Below are 15,612 nucleotides of genomic sequence, written 5' to 3'. Positions count from 1 at the left end.
TGATTTCATCATTATGGTCAATTACTCTTTTGTCTTTTCAATAAGGAGCTCTTTCACACACGCTATCTTCTGATCATTTGTAGTCTGGATACCAAAGATATGTTTGTCAAAGGCAAGCGATCCATTGCACAAGAAAAAAACAAACAAACAGTTGCATGAGCATCAAAGCAACTTATCAGCGGCTGCTCCAGTTCGCAAGACTTGCTGCAGATTCTGCTGCAGGATTCATTTCACACAAATCTTTTCCAGACCCGACCGAGTGGGACCAAAATAGGAAGTTACCGCTTTGTACAGGTCTTTGAAATAGCTCAAATATATAGAGATATTTCATTAATTAATTAATTTATTTTTCCATCATGTACAATTGACTTTTTATGAATGAAATGATAAAATGCCCTTGGGTGGCAAACAAAAACGTGCGTGTGTGTGTTTGTGTATGCAAGGCTCTCTGTGAGGCCGGTTGAGAAACCTGCACAGCGCAATCCGTCATCTGCATTCCTGAAGGTTCTCTCCCAGAGGAGAGCTAATCCGATTTCTTTTTAACCAGAGGTTGCTGAGGACGGCACATTTCATCAACATAAACACACACACATCACACGTGAACTCGCAAAGGTTGACTTCCTCCAGTTCTGTTTTTTTTTTCCCCAACCATTTCTCCCATCTTTCTTTTGGCCTTTTTCTTTTCGAGCTGGACTTGCACTCAGCTATGGTGGTTGAGGGAATAGTGGCTGATGGCAGCCAGGGGGCGGGATTAGCCAACCAGGACCAATTCCACAAGTGAGGGGATCTTGACTGAACGGTAAGAACACATACTAAGTATGCATTTCCAGTACTTGCACCACCATTGTGGACAACATCTAACGCCTTCAAGGATGACATTCAGCCCATTATTATTTAGCGTCCCACCTTCAGCGACGAGCAAATTCGCAATCCATGCGTCTCTTTCTGCTTCTTGTGTGTTCACATGCTCACTAATAGCAGTGGGAGAACATGAGCAGCTGTCTGGCGCACACGAAGCCTCCCCTAAGTGCTGCCCTTGGTTTGATGTGCTGATGAATTCCACAGCAAAGCATCTCCTGACCAGGGACTCAGCATGGCCAATGAGGGATTACTGATGCAGTCAGCTTCTGGCTCTGCTGCCGCAATGAGGATAAAGGGAGGGAGGAACCATGACAGGCTGCGTATGCTGCTGTTTGACCCCCAAAACTTTCAAAAGTGAACTGTTGAAAAAAAGGGATTTAATACTAACGACGCAATTCCTGTTAAGGTAGTCACGGGCGGTTGATGTTTTATTTCACTTGTGTGACTGCTGAGACGGGATGTGTGAAGCAATTCTTTAAGTACTGTCAATCAAGGAAGGACAGCTTCGAAACAAATCAGAAGACAGGAGATGAATGAATTAGAACAGTATTCACCTTGCCAAATTTAGTTTACTGGGCATTTTTTGGAGAAGGCCACAGCCAGACTTTGAGTCCATTCGTTCCTGTAGCGGCGGGCAAGCAGGGAATTAGAGCTGATGTGCAGCTGCTATCCCCGACTTTAGCCCTCAAGAAGCAGACACAGATTGGTCTGGAGCCTCAAGCAGGAATGACTAACAACTGCATAAAGTGCTCCAGTTGAAATGGCAATTAAAAAGTTCAAATGAATTTGAATTTAGAAGTTTGAGTCTTGGGAATAGCTCAGCTCAAAATGCGGACAAAGGTGGCACTTTGTTCAAATTAGCATTGATTTGAAATAGTAGCCTGATGGCAAAGTTTGGAGTAATATTGTGATGAAAGCGAAAATCCTGATCATTGTGGTCATAAAGTGGATTTTTATCTTGGGGGCCAATCGTATAAAAATCTCCCCAAATTTTTTTTACAAACAAAAAAGTATTTTTTTTGAAAATTATAAACGATCTGGCCTTGCGCCTTAGGGGCAGTGCCCCCGCTGCCCCCCCTCTAGCTCTGCCAGTGCATAAGAATCCTGAGTCAACCAATGGAAAGCTTTGCAAAACCACAAATTGATCACGTTGTCTTTTTTTGAGGTGTAAGCATTTTACACAAAGACAGACATCCACTGTCAGCTTTGCTCTTTTTTTTTTTTTTTGGTAAATTATATGTGGCAGAACAAATCGGTAGCAAATAAACTGGGGTCAGACAGTAAGAAGCTGTTTTCATCTCACGGATGATAGAAAGGGTGGGGGATAAATACAGAAAAATGACAGCGGGGTTATTTTTCTTCCCATTTGGCCACTGCTGGGTGTCTGATTGCACACCGCCTGATTGCACACTGCCCGGACGAGTCCACACTCGGGCCCGACCCTGTCAATGTATAGACCCGGAAGCTTTGGGCTGGGAACGATGTGATTTACGTTAAACACGCTTCAGCGGTTTATAGGTGTTAGAGGGCTGCTAAGCATGTGATGGATAGACACGTGCACACACATTGAAAGAGCCGGCTGGAGAAAAGGAGAAATCATCTCCCCAAGTCCCCACCTTGCTGTGTCAAAAACACTTGTTCTCCGCTGTTGTGACACTCACCTCGCCTTCTCTGTGCCATGGCCTCCCATTCTGAGGGTACTTGCTCTGACTCTGCCGCTTCTTTTGGCCTCCGTCGGCAAATTTACACAGCAACGGCTCGGTGGGAGCTGCAGAAGCACAAAGAAAGAGAGAGGACAAAGGCGCGTTAGAGAGGACCGCCACATCCTGTGACCCCAGTGTGGCCCTTTGAACTGCGCTCCAAATCTCTTCCTCCTCCTCCTCCTCCTCCTCCTCCTCTCTGGCCTTGTATGGAGCTCTCAGGCAAAATTCCCAGATGGCTGATGTTGGCAGGCTCAGCCGAGCCCATCCCAAGCTGGCTGGCAGCGCATGAAAGCGCATTGGCGGCTATTGTTGAAATAATATCGTAATCGCTCCTGTAAATACCTCTGAGATGGTTATGTGGGACCGATCTGTCAGTGGAAGCTTATTTCGACAAGGCGTTCCTGTTTGCTGTAATCCCTTTGTGTTTTACTTAAACAGCCACGGTGTCTTTTATTTGAAATGTTATGCCTTTTCTTCCTCCCTCGCTGAGAAGCCATCATGGTAATCATCTGACTGGGCTGTGTCATTAATGTGAAATGAGCATGATACGTGATTAAAAAAACAACAACGTTTCCATCTACCCTGTACAATTACTCGGCATTAACAAAACAAATGATTTGCACAGTGATTAGAAATGGTCATGATTCATCACAATTGCTCATTGTATCTGCAGCCTAAAGGGCCTTCCATATGTTGTGTAAATAAAGAACACACGAGCAAAGCAAAGGTTTCTGTAGAACCTTTTTAAATGATTAAGTGCAATACATCTTTATAACATAGAAATTCAACCCAATTTTCCCAAATGAAGCTTTAAGTCATTGCTCTTTCAATTATGGTATAAATATATCTATTTTTTTTCAGCTTTGGAATGATGTGTAACATTAAATCAATGTTAAAATTTGGAGTAAATAAATATCCTTAAATAGCATTTTTTATGCATTATAAAAAATACAGGATAGTATTAGATTGTTTTTCAAATTTTCTCTTCCTTAGTTGGGTTAAAAAAAAAAAACAAGCACAATACTAAACATTTTGTCAAGACTTTCTAAAATACTGCAATACTTCAGCGAGGAAAAGTTTTTGCTGCATCTCTTTTACTGGATGATTTAGACCACTACATGGGAGCACCTGAGCTCCAGGCCAGCACACACTGAGTCAGTGATCTTATCCAAACAGTCCTGCGGTGCACCTGTTGGCCTGTAAGGGACCTGACAGCTCTCCTGTCATCACATTCGCATTACGAGCCTGGCGACTCGTGACAACGTGGCCGGCCGGCCGGCCAGGTGACACGGCTGCCAGGAGACGTTTTATTGTGCTTGTGCCACAGATGACACCAACAAAAAGAACTGCTGACGCTTTAATCTCCGCTCGCAGATGTTACGAGGCCTTGATAGTCATAATGTATCACATTTCTGAAGCAAAAAAATAAAAATGATGCCGTATAAATTGAGGACAATAAATCACCAATAAAAGCCATGAGAGCACATGACAAGGGACTGGTGCAGCTTAATGAAATGATTCGGGCATTAATGAGCTAACGTGATTTGTGGATAAATGCATTTTTTCTGATGTCATTTCAGCCAGCGCAGACTGGATTGAACTGCTGCAAGCCATCGATTTCAATTGGTTAACCCTGATCAAGTTTCTACAGCAGGTGAAGTGAAGCTTCGTAGTGCGGCAACACTCACAGAGTTGGACATATAATCATCCTAAATGTCTTGTTAGAGTGAATAATTAGGATTCGGGAAGATCTGAGATGGTTTGTCTAACCCCTGATTAATTAAGGAATTGATTAAGAGGCATGTCTCATTACCTTTGTCCATGTAATGTATTTCACACGTGCATTGTGGCTGTTCAAAAGGTTGAGCTAAGAATCAATCTGCAAAAATGTCAACAACATCCACTAACAAGGTTGTCAAGAGGAGAGAGAGAGAGAAAAAAACTGTTTTCAAGTTGCTACCAAAGATAACATGCAGATGTGTGTGTGCTGAGACGAAGCCATGCAAAACAACACATGGTTCAATACTGAAGATACAGCAATGGATTTTTGCTCATTAGCAGACACTTTAGCTCACAGTAAATTGCGCCAATAAATACGTGCGGATGTACTAAAGATTAGTCTTTGAAATGAAAACTTATTAGCGCTGTTTTTTTTAAACTAAAGCAGAAGATCGATTTAAATCATACATCATTTTTGAAGGTTATTTTTCCATAAGCAATGCACTTGATTACTCGATTAATTTTCAAGCGGAGGAAATCCAGGTATTACTTGACTTCTCAAATTTGCTCACCTAAGTTCTACGAGGCACTTAAGTAAAAAGCTGTCGTTAAAAACAAACAATTTAGCTGGGTGAAATGTTCCGTTAAAGGTGTCTAGCGGTCCTTGGCTCAAATTTATACCAGTTAAACATCTCCGAGAAGCCAGCCGCTTGGACATCCTGAGCCGTTTTTATTGCGAGGATGTTGTTGGAGAGCACAAGGATAAGGAAGAAAGGAGAAGACATTGTTTTATTGGAATTCAGATGTTCTCTGACGCTGCTCCGGGCTATCTCTAATTGGATCAACAACTGTCTGATTCCCATCAGCCAGCTTGACCTGTCTGTCCACATTGGGAAGGCAGTATTTATGGGAAAGAAGGAGAGGGCGGGCGGGCGGGCGAGCGAGGCGGGCGGGGCAGACAGGAAGACAATAGAAGACCAAAGGAGAAACAACACATTTCGAGAAATAGCTTCTAATCAAGCAAGTAGCTTACGCCAGAGCGGTCACGCACGGCGGCCTTTTAAACGAAAACTAACATGGCACCAAACCACTAACAATAAACTGCAAAACGACGGTACACTTGCTAAGTGTCTAATGTGTTTTTATTACAGCCAATATCCCTTACACAATCAATATACTCAACCACTCGGACGGCAAATAGTCAACATGATTCATTAAAGAAAAAAAAAATCACAATTAAATTGAAATAGCTTGAAATAGCAGCGGCAGCATTTCCTGCCTGGCAGTGTTGGAGAAGCACAATCGTTAGTGCCCCGGAGCCAGATTAATAAATTGCACATGGCAACCATGCCAAGTCCACTGTTTGAATGGCAAATTACTGTGCAGACAGCATTGTTCTCCAAGACAGAACAAGATGAAACACATGGGCTTGCTCGGAAGAATTACGACCTGTTTATTTAGACATCCGCTTCTGTGGCAATATTTTCTGCATTTTTAGATTGCTGCAATGAACAAAGGGGGAAAGAAAAAAAAACATTCTGCTTTAGAGACAGAGGCGGGATTGTACAGCACAGAACGTGGTATACTCGCTCTTCTGACTAACACAGCAGCTGCTGTCCCACTTCTAGCAAACATCAAGCGCCCTCGTAAAGACAAACATGAAATTGTTTCCAGTTGCTCGGAGAGTGACATATTTATATTTCTGTACGCATTGGATGAACACATACGAAGGTCACTCAATTTGTCATTGGACATTTTCATCCTAAAGTGTCTTAATCTAGCATAACAAATGAACAAAAATGAAACCGCTGACATCATTCTGTCGCAATGCAAAAATGCCGTTATCTGTTTAAAAGGACACAACAGTTCCCAAGTAGGGAAGGAAGAAAGAAAGGAAGGAAGGAACGAAGGAAGACAACAGCCGGAGCCCTAAAGGTGCACCTCTGACAGATCACAGTCGATACTGCTCACAAGGGCCGCACTGTCCTCGCATCCTTCAGCATGGAAATTAAGAGAGTCCGCAAGAGGTTTTGCTGACGGGGATGGCACCCGCGCGCCCGCGTGCACGTGACTCGGTGACAAGGCCTGATAAATGGAATGCGGCGCTGAGAAGAGAACATGGCAAAAAAATGTGCAACAAACGAGAGATGCTGAGAATATATCGGAGTAGCGGTCTGCCTCACAGCGGCAAGATCTTGGTTCAAATCCCACGTTGGGTTTTCTCGACTATAAGTGTTGTTCGTGTCCAATCAAATGTGTACTTCTCGCCCAGAGTCAGCCGAGCCAGGCTCCAGCTCACCCTAATGAGGACAAAACGACGGGTGGCGTACCGAGTCTATTGATCTGCCATTACTCCACTTTTCCCATAGAGGGCCCCTACAGCACACCAAGCACTCCAAGCCTGAGATGATATTATGGATTACAGCCAGGGAAGAGCCGTGAACGTGGGTGGCAGAGGCCTGATCGATGAGCTGTTGCAACACTTGAAGAGTGATGTGATGTAGGTTACCGCTGACGTGCTAATCCATCTATACTGAAGTCTCTTTTCTGTCTCCCACAATTGCATCCGTCCGTCCGTCCAGAGCCATATAGTATTTAAAAATATATACTTGGTGACTATCTGTTCCATGTGTGGTCAACAGGGTTTTTGCACATTCAGCATGTCACACTGCCATGGCGATTACACACAAACAAGGGTTATGTGAATGTTCATGGCCACCAATGGGGAAAATTCGACGCACAAATGAACATTTGGAGCAGAATGTGCCAACGCCATTTCATTAAACAGAGCAGTTTGGTGTCGTTTTATGGTTTTCTGTTGTCAGTTGCTCTTTTTAAAAGGGGGCATAACTTTGGCTAGCGCCACACACGGTGGCCCATAACACTAACATCTTGTTTCCAGTAAAATTACACAGCTGCCCAGTGCGGCAATTACATGTGACCACAATGTACTTGGCTCAACATTAGCATACTATGAGAATGAAAACACTATTGGAGACAAAATAACATCCCGGTTTAAAAACAACAACAACAACAACAACAACAAAATTCATATCCAGCATTTAAACATGAATCTGGCGGAGCTTTTCCAGTAAACCCGGGATTACTCCTTGAAAGGTGTCACACGAATGCATTTGAATATTTCTTAACAGCAGGTATGACAGTACTTGGGGAAAAAAATCTTGGCTTCTCTTACACACACATTAAGTGTCAAGTTCAAGTACACAATTTCATTTTAAATGATGCCATAACACTTTCAAAAAATCTCATGCTACTGGTCTTGTTTTTCTTTGCTCCTTTAAGTCGAAAACTACAATATGGAAGTGTCTATTTTTTTCTTCTCAGCCACTTTTAGCTGTGGTGAACAGACTTCGCCTGTGGGCTTCTCTCCCCCCCCCTCCCGTCCGTCTGTGTCACTGGCTGTGTGGGCTGACGCTGCAACTAACCCTGTCCCTGTTAGCCCAGTATTATAACAGTGCCGACGCCTCCGGTGACCTGCGAAACCTCCCATCTACACAGATGAATCAGACAGATTGTAATTCAGTGGAACTGCCCATCCACCTGACCCACAGCAAACATTTATCTGATTATTGATGGCATTGTTGCAGAAACAGAATGAATCAGTTTTGCAGGTAAACCATCAAAAGGAGCTTGACACTTAAAAGGCAGAAGACCTCCCTCCACCAAGACTGATTCCTTTTCTGTATTTGCATCCAACATGTTTGTTTTGAGGGTTCAAATCTCGGCAGGCAAGAAAGTCAAGCGGGATAAGGCGTATTGATGAGACAATGAGGACCAGGATAAGAGAGCTGGTTCGTCGGCTCCATGGGTGTATTTAAAGACAAGCTTTTGCCTGTCATCCGTGCTATTTTTGGGCCACGGCTGCTTGACCTTTAAAGAGTTACGCAAATTCCCACCCAAGGTGCATTTCAAACAGCCCACTATTGTTGGCCAAAGAGGAAATCAAACGAAAAATTGGATTTTAGGGGCCTATCTAAATGGTACTGTGCTTCCCATTTATTATCAGTGCTGGTCCAGGGATTTAAAATGACTTTTCACTTAACCTTAACCTTTAGGCTACCACTGCCTGTAAATGGATTATGACAGTTCAACAGGCAGGAAATATGCTTGAATGGAAATGAATGGAAGAAGCAGCAGAATGCTGGATTCAAAAAATAAAAAATCACAAAGGCCCTTTGGGGTAACTCAGTTTCCTTCCATTGTGCGTCCAGTAAGAATGATATAGACAGTCAAGAAAATGAAATTACAGTCTGATAAATGAATTTCCAATAAAGATCCCTCAAAACAAAATCCAGAAGTGATCAATACACCAGAGTCAGACACCAGTGCGGGCTGAAGCCGCACAAGCAGTCGGATCAATTATGATACTGCTGATTGACGGTCAATACCGACGGAAAGCTGAATATTAAAATGGGAACATTCTGGATGTGTGCGCACAGGTCACCCCTTTATTAGAAGGATCGGGGATCGATAGAGTTGCGGCGTGGCTGATTGGGGATCAGGTGACTTTGTGACAAGCCGCAAGAGAAGATTTGCTTGGCTGCACTTGCACTGTCCCAGCTGGCAGTGGAGAGTTGCAAAGCCCGTCATTAAAATAGCGCGAAAATCAACCAGTTGAGAGAAGCTGCAGATACATCTTATAAGAGGGGAAACAAAATGAACCTTTACACAGACTTCTCTGATCTGGATCATATCAATATTTTGCATTTCATGCACATTTGATGTGTCTTTCATTTGTCGCTGATCAATGTCATCATTTAATCAAGCATTTCAGGTGCAATGTTTCACATTCATCGGCGGCGGGCCCACCGCAAATGAATTTTGGCCGCGACTAAAAGATTTTGGCGCAACCTGTCAATATGTAATTCTTGTAATAAATTGCATTGCTGCACAGAAAGCCGCCTTGCTGCCAAAACCATACTACCACTCATTAGTCTTTGATAATAGTTCCCTGTCAAAAAGCAATTCATCAATCCATCTTTTGTTCGAAAACATGCAAAAGAGTCGAGGGAGCATGGCCCGCTCCCATTCATACGTTTGACATAAAGCTTTCGAAACGGGTATGCCACGGCAGGCATTATCAGTAAATTAAACATGTGGCTTAGCTTTAGAAGAATAAATATACTCCCTGTCCCATCTCCAAAGTGTGTTCCACCCTATTACGTACTGTCAGCTTGAGTTATGTCCGCAAATGCCGACAAGGTTTCTTATCCGCACCTGACTGGCGTGGCAGATGTTTTGACAATTTAAGCAAAGGTCCGGGCATACACGGTAATCACAGCTTGTCATGTTGGCCCATCACATCCCGAGCGGTCTCTCATGACTTTCCTGTTTTATCCAGAGTGGCCTGAAATGTTAGCTTCCGTGCCCGCGGGGAACCGAGTGTAAACATAGCCTCAAACAGCATTTTATTTATGAAGAGCATTGAGCGAGTAAGAAAAAATAGTTCCAAATCGGAACAAATAGAGGCGTATTCAAGAACACATTGTGTTCAAACTTGGAGGTTCCACGCTTCAATGACAAAAAGAGTGGGGATCAGCAACAGAGAAACAAGGAGGTGGGAATAACGTCATGAGGTGTCAAGAAGTTGGAAAGCATCCACTTTGTCCTCCTTTTGTCAGATAGAAGATGTGCTTCTCAACTTCAAACAGTGCATTAGAAATCCTCAAGAGTCATCATTTATTCATTTTTAGGTATTCTCTTTGTTCTAAAAAAAAAACACTTGACACCAAGCTCACTTTCCAAAATCCACATAGCTCTCGTGTCAGACATTCATCACCAGATGATTACACCGGCATCCCATATTGCACGTCGGTTTTAGGAAACATGATGCCAAGTCGGCCATCTTAATTCCACAATATCACGAATTTTGCCGTTGGATTAGAAGCACCTGCGGCTAAAAGCAAACTGTGACACGGTTTCTACTAATTTAAAGACCATAGTAACATATTCATGCGGGAGATTAGGGCAAAATCTCACATTGTCTCCTTTGATACTCCTGTTTTTTGTTTGACTATATTAAAACAACTCAAACATACAGGGTTGTCCATTTACATTCCACGATTTCAGTAGCATTTATTTATTCATCAGCTTTAGCAGCCAGCCACGCATCACAATAAAAATACAAATCAGGGCAGGTTTCACAGATAGAAAAGCTTATTTTGAGTCTGCCTGAATTTCTCAGACGTAATGAAAGGCTTTGTTTTTCTCAGCCGGCATTAATGGATGGTAATCAATATGGGAGAGCCATGTTCTCCACGTCTCCTGACCCTTGGGAAAACACTGAGCGCTAATGTGGGAGGGCAACGTCAATATCTCGCGTAGCTTCCCAAACCCCGAGCCCAAGCGTAGCTTCTGCATCTTCCTGCAAAGTTGAAGGGAACGAAGCCCGGGAATTGTGAAAGCGGGCTTCGCTTTCTTAATCATACACTCCCACATCTGAATGCGATGGCGAGCACACGGTGGAATCGGCTCTCATCTGTCACCAACGGCAACCGACCCAGCAGCCGCCGCTGCCGCCGCCGCCGCGACGAGCAGTCTAATTGGGGGAGCTGATGAGGTCTGATGAGGCCGGTACTTATTGAATTCCCCGGCCTGTTATTTAGATAATGCTGAAGAGGAACGGTCTCCTCTCATCTTTCCCATTCGCCGTCTCAGCAGGGGTCTCTTGGCTAATCCACTCTTGTTTGTAATGGCTGTGGGAACAGTGAGGATTTGGACATGCTTTCTCCTTTCCAGCAAATATCTAACACTCCCCACGGTTGATTTTACCCAATTATGCGCCAATTTCCCGTTACTAGATCTCAACACTCGCCGGAATCCCTTTTATCCAGTGTTTTGTTACTGATTTTATGTGGGGGAATTGTTGATTGAAAAAAAATCAACTCAACTATAAATAGAAGGTAGGTAGGTAGGAAGGGATTACCTCAGAGTTACGTTTTACTGTGACCAGCAGTTGGTAGTTTTGCGATAGGGGCAGTTTAAATCTGAAATCTCCATCCATCCATCCATCCATCCATCTATCCATCCATCCATCCAAACAGTATAGTTTGTGTTCCCATGTAAGAACATAGAAAGTCCATCCAAGGTCACGGTCAGACGTTGAAGAACAGATGGCTGAATAACAGGACACAAACTAATTTGCTGCCTGAGACTGGAAAGGGAGAAGGAGAGAATGCATGAAAGCACAGAGGGGTGCCAAGAACTCTACTGGGCTTCTACACAACATCAAAAAGTGATCACATTAATATTGCCTCTGCTGGCTGATGACCAATCGTACGGGTAAAATGTTGATGAAGGAAATCGTTTGAATGGTTGACACGAAGGAGGACAAAAGGGTCATTTACCGTGGCGCTGCGGCTCTCAAGCGGGGTGGGTGGATACTTACGAGGCGGCGGCATTTAAAAGCTTACATGAAGAAGCTACAATGAGGAGTTCACCAGGGGCAGCGTGAATCAATAGCAGCTCGACTTGGAAATCTGCTGTATAATCCTTGATCTCCAAGGCCATTTACTTTGCAGCATGAAATTGGATACACCCTGACTACATGGCTCCTCAGCCCCTCCTACCCGGAGCCGGCAGCTCGCTCAACAAATAAGACATCCTGAAAAATTGATCTGGATGAATCTGCGGCTAGATTATGTCTGTGGCTAAAAAGATATGACTGGCTCCATGTTGGTCTTAAATCTGTTTGTGCATGCGTAACAGGATCACGACAGGCTCTGTTGAACGGGGTAACATATTGGCTCTGAAATCAAAGCTGCGTGTTTGGGGAAGAGAAGAGTCAAATGTAATTAGGGCACCGCCAAGTGTTGAATATCACGGGCGAGACATTTCAATTGAACAATTCTACTAGCATAGAGTCATGCTGACTTGACATCCCCAAGCAATATTGCTGCCAATGACCGTCCGATATGTCAACCTATGTATTATTTTGCTACTGACGTTGTTTTCCAAAACTGACATAACTGAAGAAAACCACAAGATAAATGAGTATTGTGTGGCAAATATATTTTGACTTTGTGCCCTTAACTGGTGCCTGATTGGGGCCGGACAGTTGTCGTCAGCAGGGCTGCACAGATTCATACTTTGCACCTGGCTGGCGCACAGGCGAGAGAACAGAGTAGTGGCAATTACCAGACTTCTCCAGCTATATGCTGCAAACTGGGCCAGCTCTGCTCTGCTCTGCTGTACTTCACTCTGAAGGCTGTCTTAGGGCCAAACCGGAGGTAATGAAAGCAACACACTTCTAATGGACTATTGATGTGTGGGTGTGTGTGAAAGCGCTACAAAGCAAGTAGCAAGGGACAAATATTTTTCTTCTGCTGCTGGGATTTTTAGATTTTCTCTGCTTTTTGCAACGCCATCTACATCAGGGATGGATGGGGAGCTTTGATGATAACGAGAGCCACATATGCTTTCTACAACAGCAGCCTCCACGAGCTGAGCAAAAACAAGGGAAATGATACCTCAGTCTCCACCATGCTACTTATCAATAACCTCTATTGAAGATTTATCCTCTAAATCCGGTGGACTGCTCTGATATTACTCCAGCCGTAAAGAACAGGAAAAACTCGTCATTAGGCATGGTCTTCATGTGCCCAGAGAATGATGCCATGTTGCTCTGCTAAATAGTGAGTCTGCCATATTTAAAGGGAATGACAGGAAGCGCTTTAATTAGCAGTGAGCAAAGTCGACCGTAAAAGCCCCCACAGTGGCGCAGCCCGCCCACTGTCAGATCCTCCAACCTACCAAATGATCAATATTGGTCGAACCTACGTCGCAAATTTGCACCGCCCACTACAAAGAATTAACGCCATGTTATCGGCCACAGATGTGCTTCAACTAGTCCTCCATGCTTATATTATGCTGAAGCTGTATCAGATATATTGCCTTTTTTGCTTCTTATTGTAGTCATAGTTTGCAATTTCTAATCTGATAAAAGTGCACAACAGTGTTTTGAGAAAGATCAATTATTTAGCCACGCTATACTAGATTTAGTGCAAGTAGACCTGCAGCTGTGCTGAGAGAAAATGACAAAAATAGCCTTAGGTGATAAGAAAACAAAACGTTGACAAAGCAGGTGTCATTTCCGTCCTCATATGTGAAACTTCCTCGCCTCATGGTTTGGTTCATACACACCTTTCTGCCAGCCTGCGTGTGTGTTTGCCTCCTACCCTGCTGGCAGAGTGTCGGATGAATGAATGGCTGTCCGTTCCTGCAGGTCTGTTGATGCGACGGAAATAACTCGGCTGACTAGCGTGACCTCTGCTTGTTCCCACACCGCCTGTGTCCCGTTCTAATGGAGGTTTGCACGCTATTTTTGGGGAGGAAGCAGCTTGATTTATCTCACTGCCCTCTGCATCCTCGCACACTGACATTGACATGGCCAAGTGTAACTGATACCTGCCTTTTTTTCCTCCCCCCCCCCCCGATACGCACGACAGGATACAATCTGTCTTGAGGTCATTATTTCTCCTAGCTTTATATATAGTATATAAAAAAAAGTTTACATCTTCAGAGTAACAACTGTATATCAAATTGTATCTGTGTCTATGAGTGGTCATAAAACAAAGAAATGGAAAAATACAAGGCGCTCCAGATAAAACTTTGTGACAAGTTTGACAAGTGCAATCGTATAAAAAGACCTCAATAGTTTCAATAATATAATGAACTCTGACCAATCACATACTGTTTACCGTCTTTGCCTCCCATGTAACCTCAAATGTGCTCAAATAGCACGGAGGACCATCTTCGCCTGACTCACATTCATTCAACAAGCCTTATACACAGCTACATTTGCAAAAAAATGCATTATTAATCAGATTTATTATGAATTTATGGACATTTTACATTCCGTGGCCTTGTTGCACTCGACCCGACCTCATAACTGCATCACTTGAAAGTCTAACAGCTTCTTGAAAACTGAGTACGTAAAAGTAAGAGAAAAAGAAAATGTAAGTTGTTGAAAAATAAGATTAGCCTCCGGTCGCTTGTGTTGCTGGTGCTGAAATTGAGGGCACTCAACGTCTCAATAGCGAGAAAAGCTTCAGGCCACGGCACTTGTTTCATTCACTTGCAGCGCTACTCTTATTACATGACACCTTTGTATCAAGTCAGTTAGTGAATATTTTGCCCTCCTTCCACAATAAACTTTTGTTATTGCAAACTTTTCGGAAAACTAGCAAGTTACTGTGAAATATACCGCCAGTCTGGGGAAATAAAACTACATGGGGAAAAAAAGAAAATCTAAAATTTCATAGACAGAGATCAATGTGAAGATGGGTTGGACATTTAGTTACGGTAAAAAAAAAAAAAAAGTCTTAATATTCATTTTTAATGATAACAATAATAATATGACATAAAGACTTTACTTTGGGTTCCATTTTTGTGTGTGTGGGAATATTTCAAAAGCAGTCGTGATGCAAGTATGCAGAAAAAGAGTCGGCGATGAAAGACAACAGCAGCAGAAGATAAGAGAGGGAGCGACAGATGAGAAGGAAAAGCTAGGACAACAAAAGGTGCTAAGAGAATTGCTACAGCAGGCGGAGAGATAAAGGGGATCAACGGCGACCGACAGCTGGGCCAGCGGCACACGGGTCAAGCTCAGGAAGCAGCTGAAAAGTCAATGTCACGCTTTTCATCTCGCCTGCTGCAGATGCAACGGGTCTAAACTTTCCTCAAACGTAACCTTGCGAAAGCACGGCTCGATCCAACTTTCTCCTCTGTTTCGCAACAGCGCCCATCACTTCTTCCCCCCTCGTTGCCCTTTCCCATCTGTTCTCGCTGGCCTCTCCTCTCCTCTCCTCTCCAGTCGCGTCACGTTTATTCATCTCGGTCCGCCCCAACACACCATCTTTCTCATTTACTCGACTTTATGTATCTTTCGCTCACTTTCATCCTGCCTTTCTCTTCATTAGATGTGGATGAGTGGAGAGTCAAGTCCATCATAAGAGCCAAAACCTGGCAAAGCATCTCCTCCCCTAGCAAGGTTCATATTACATTCTGTGGTGAAAAGTTTTCACATTTGAGTGACACATCCTCACATGGCCGCTCATTTTTTTTCCCTTCTTCTCTTCTCTCAGCTAATTCATGACTGATATACTTCCGTGGCAAAACAAACAAAGCGTGACAAATCCAGATTATTGTCTGCGGCCGAGATAAGGTTATAATGAGAAAGTGCATCAAGGGAAATTGATCGTTTTTCAGGAAGCCGTCTGACTTACTGGGGTTGCCAATAATAACTTCCCGTGTCCCCCGACTCTTAATGGGGGAGCGCTAAAACCTGGCGAAATGCTTGAAAGGACGA

The 15,612-nt window shown here is 43.6% G+C and overlaps 1 protein-coding gene across 7 annotated transcripts in view; it reads right to left on the bottom strand.

Moving 5' to 3' along the window:
* rbms3 (RNA binding motif, single stranded interacting protein) overlaps nucleotides 1-15,612 on the bottom strand; it is a 166,440-nt gene that overhangs the window by 27,901 nt on the left and 122,927 nt on the right. For all 7 annotated transcript variants that reach the window (XM_088365121.1, XM_088365122.1, XM_088365116.1 and 4 more), the window contains one exon: nucleotides 2,523-2,629. In XM_088365121.1, the coding sequence (XP_088221247.1) occupies nucleotides 2,523-2,629 (107 nt within the window). The remainder of the gene's footprint in view (nucleotides 1-2,522; nucleotides 2,630-15,612) is intronic.

This window comes from Syngnathus floridae, chromosome 21, assembly GCF_059516105.1.
Source record: "Syngnathus floridae isolate MCC-2025c chromosome 21, RoL_Sflo_1.0, whole genome shotgun sequence".
NCBI classification, from domain to species: Eukaryota; Metazoa; Chordata; class Actinopteri; order Syngnathiformes; family Syngnathidae; genus Syngnathus; species Syngnathus floridae.
This window is presented reverse-complemented; position numbering and strand designations above follow the sequence as displayed.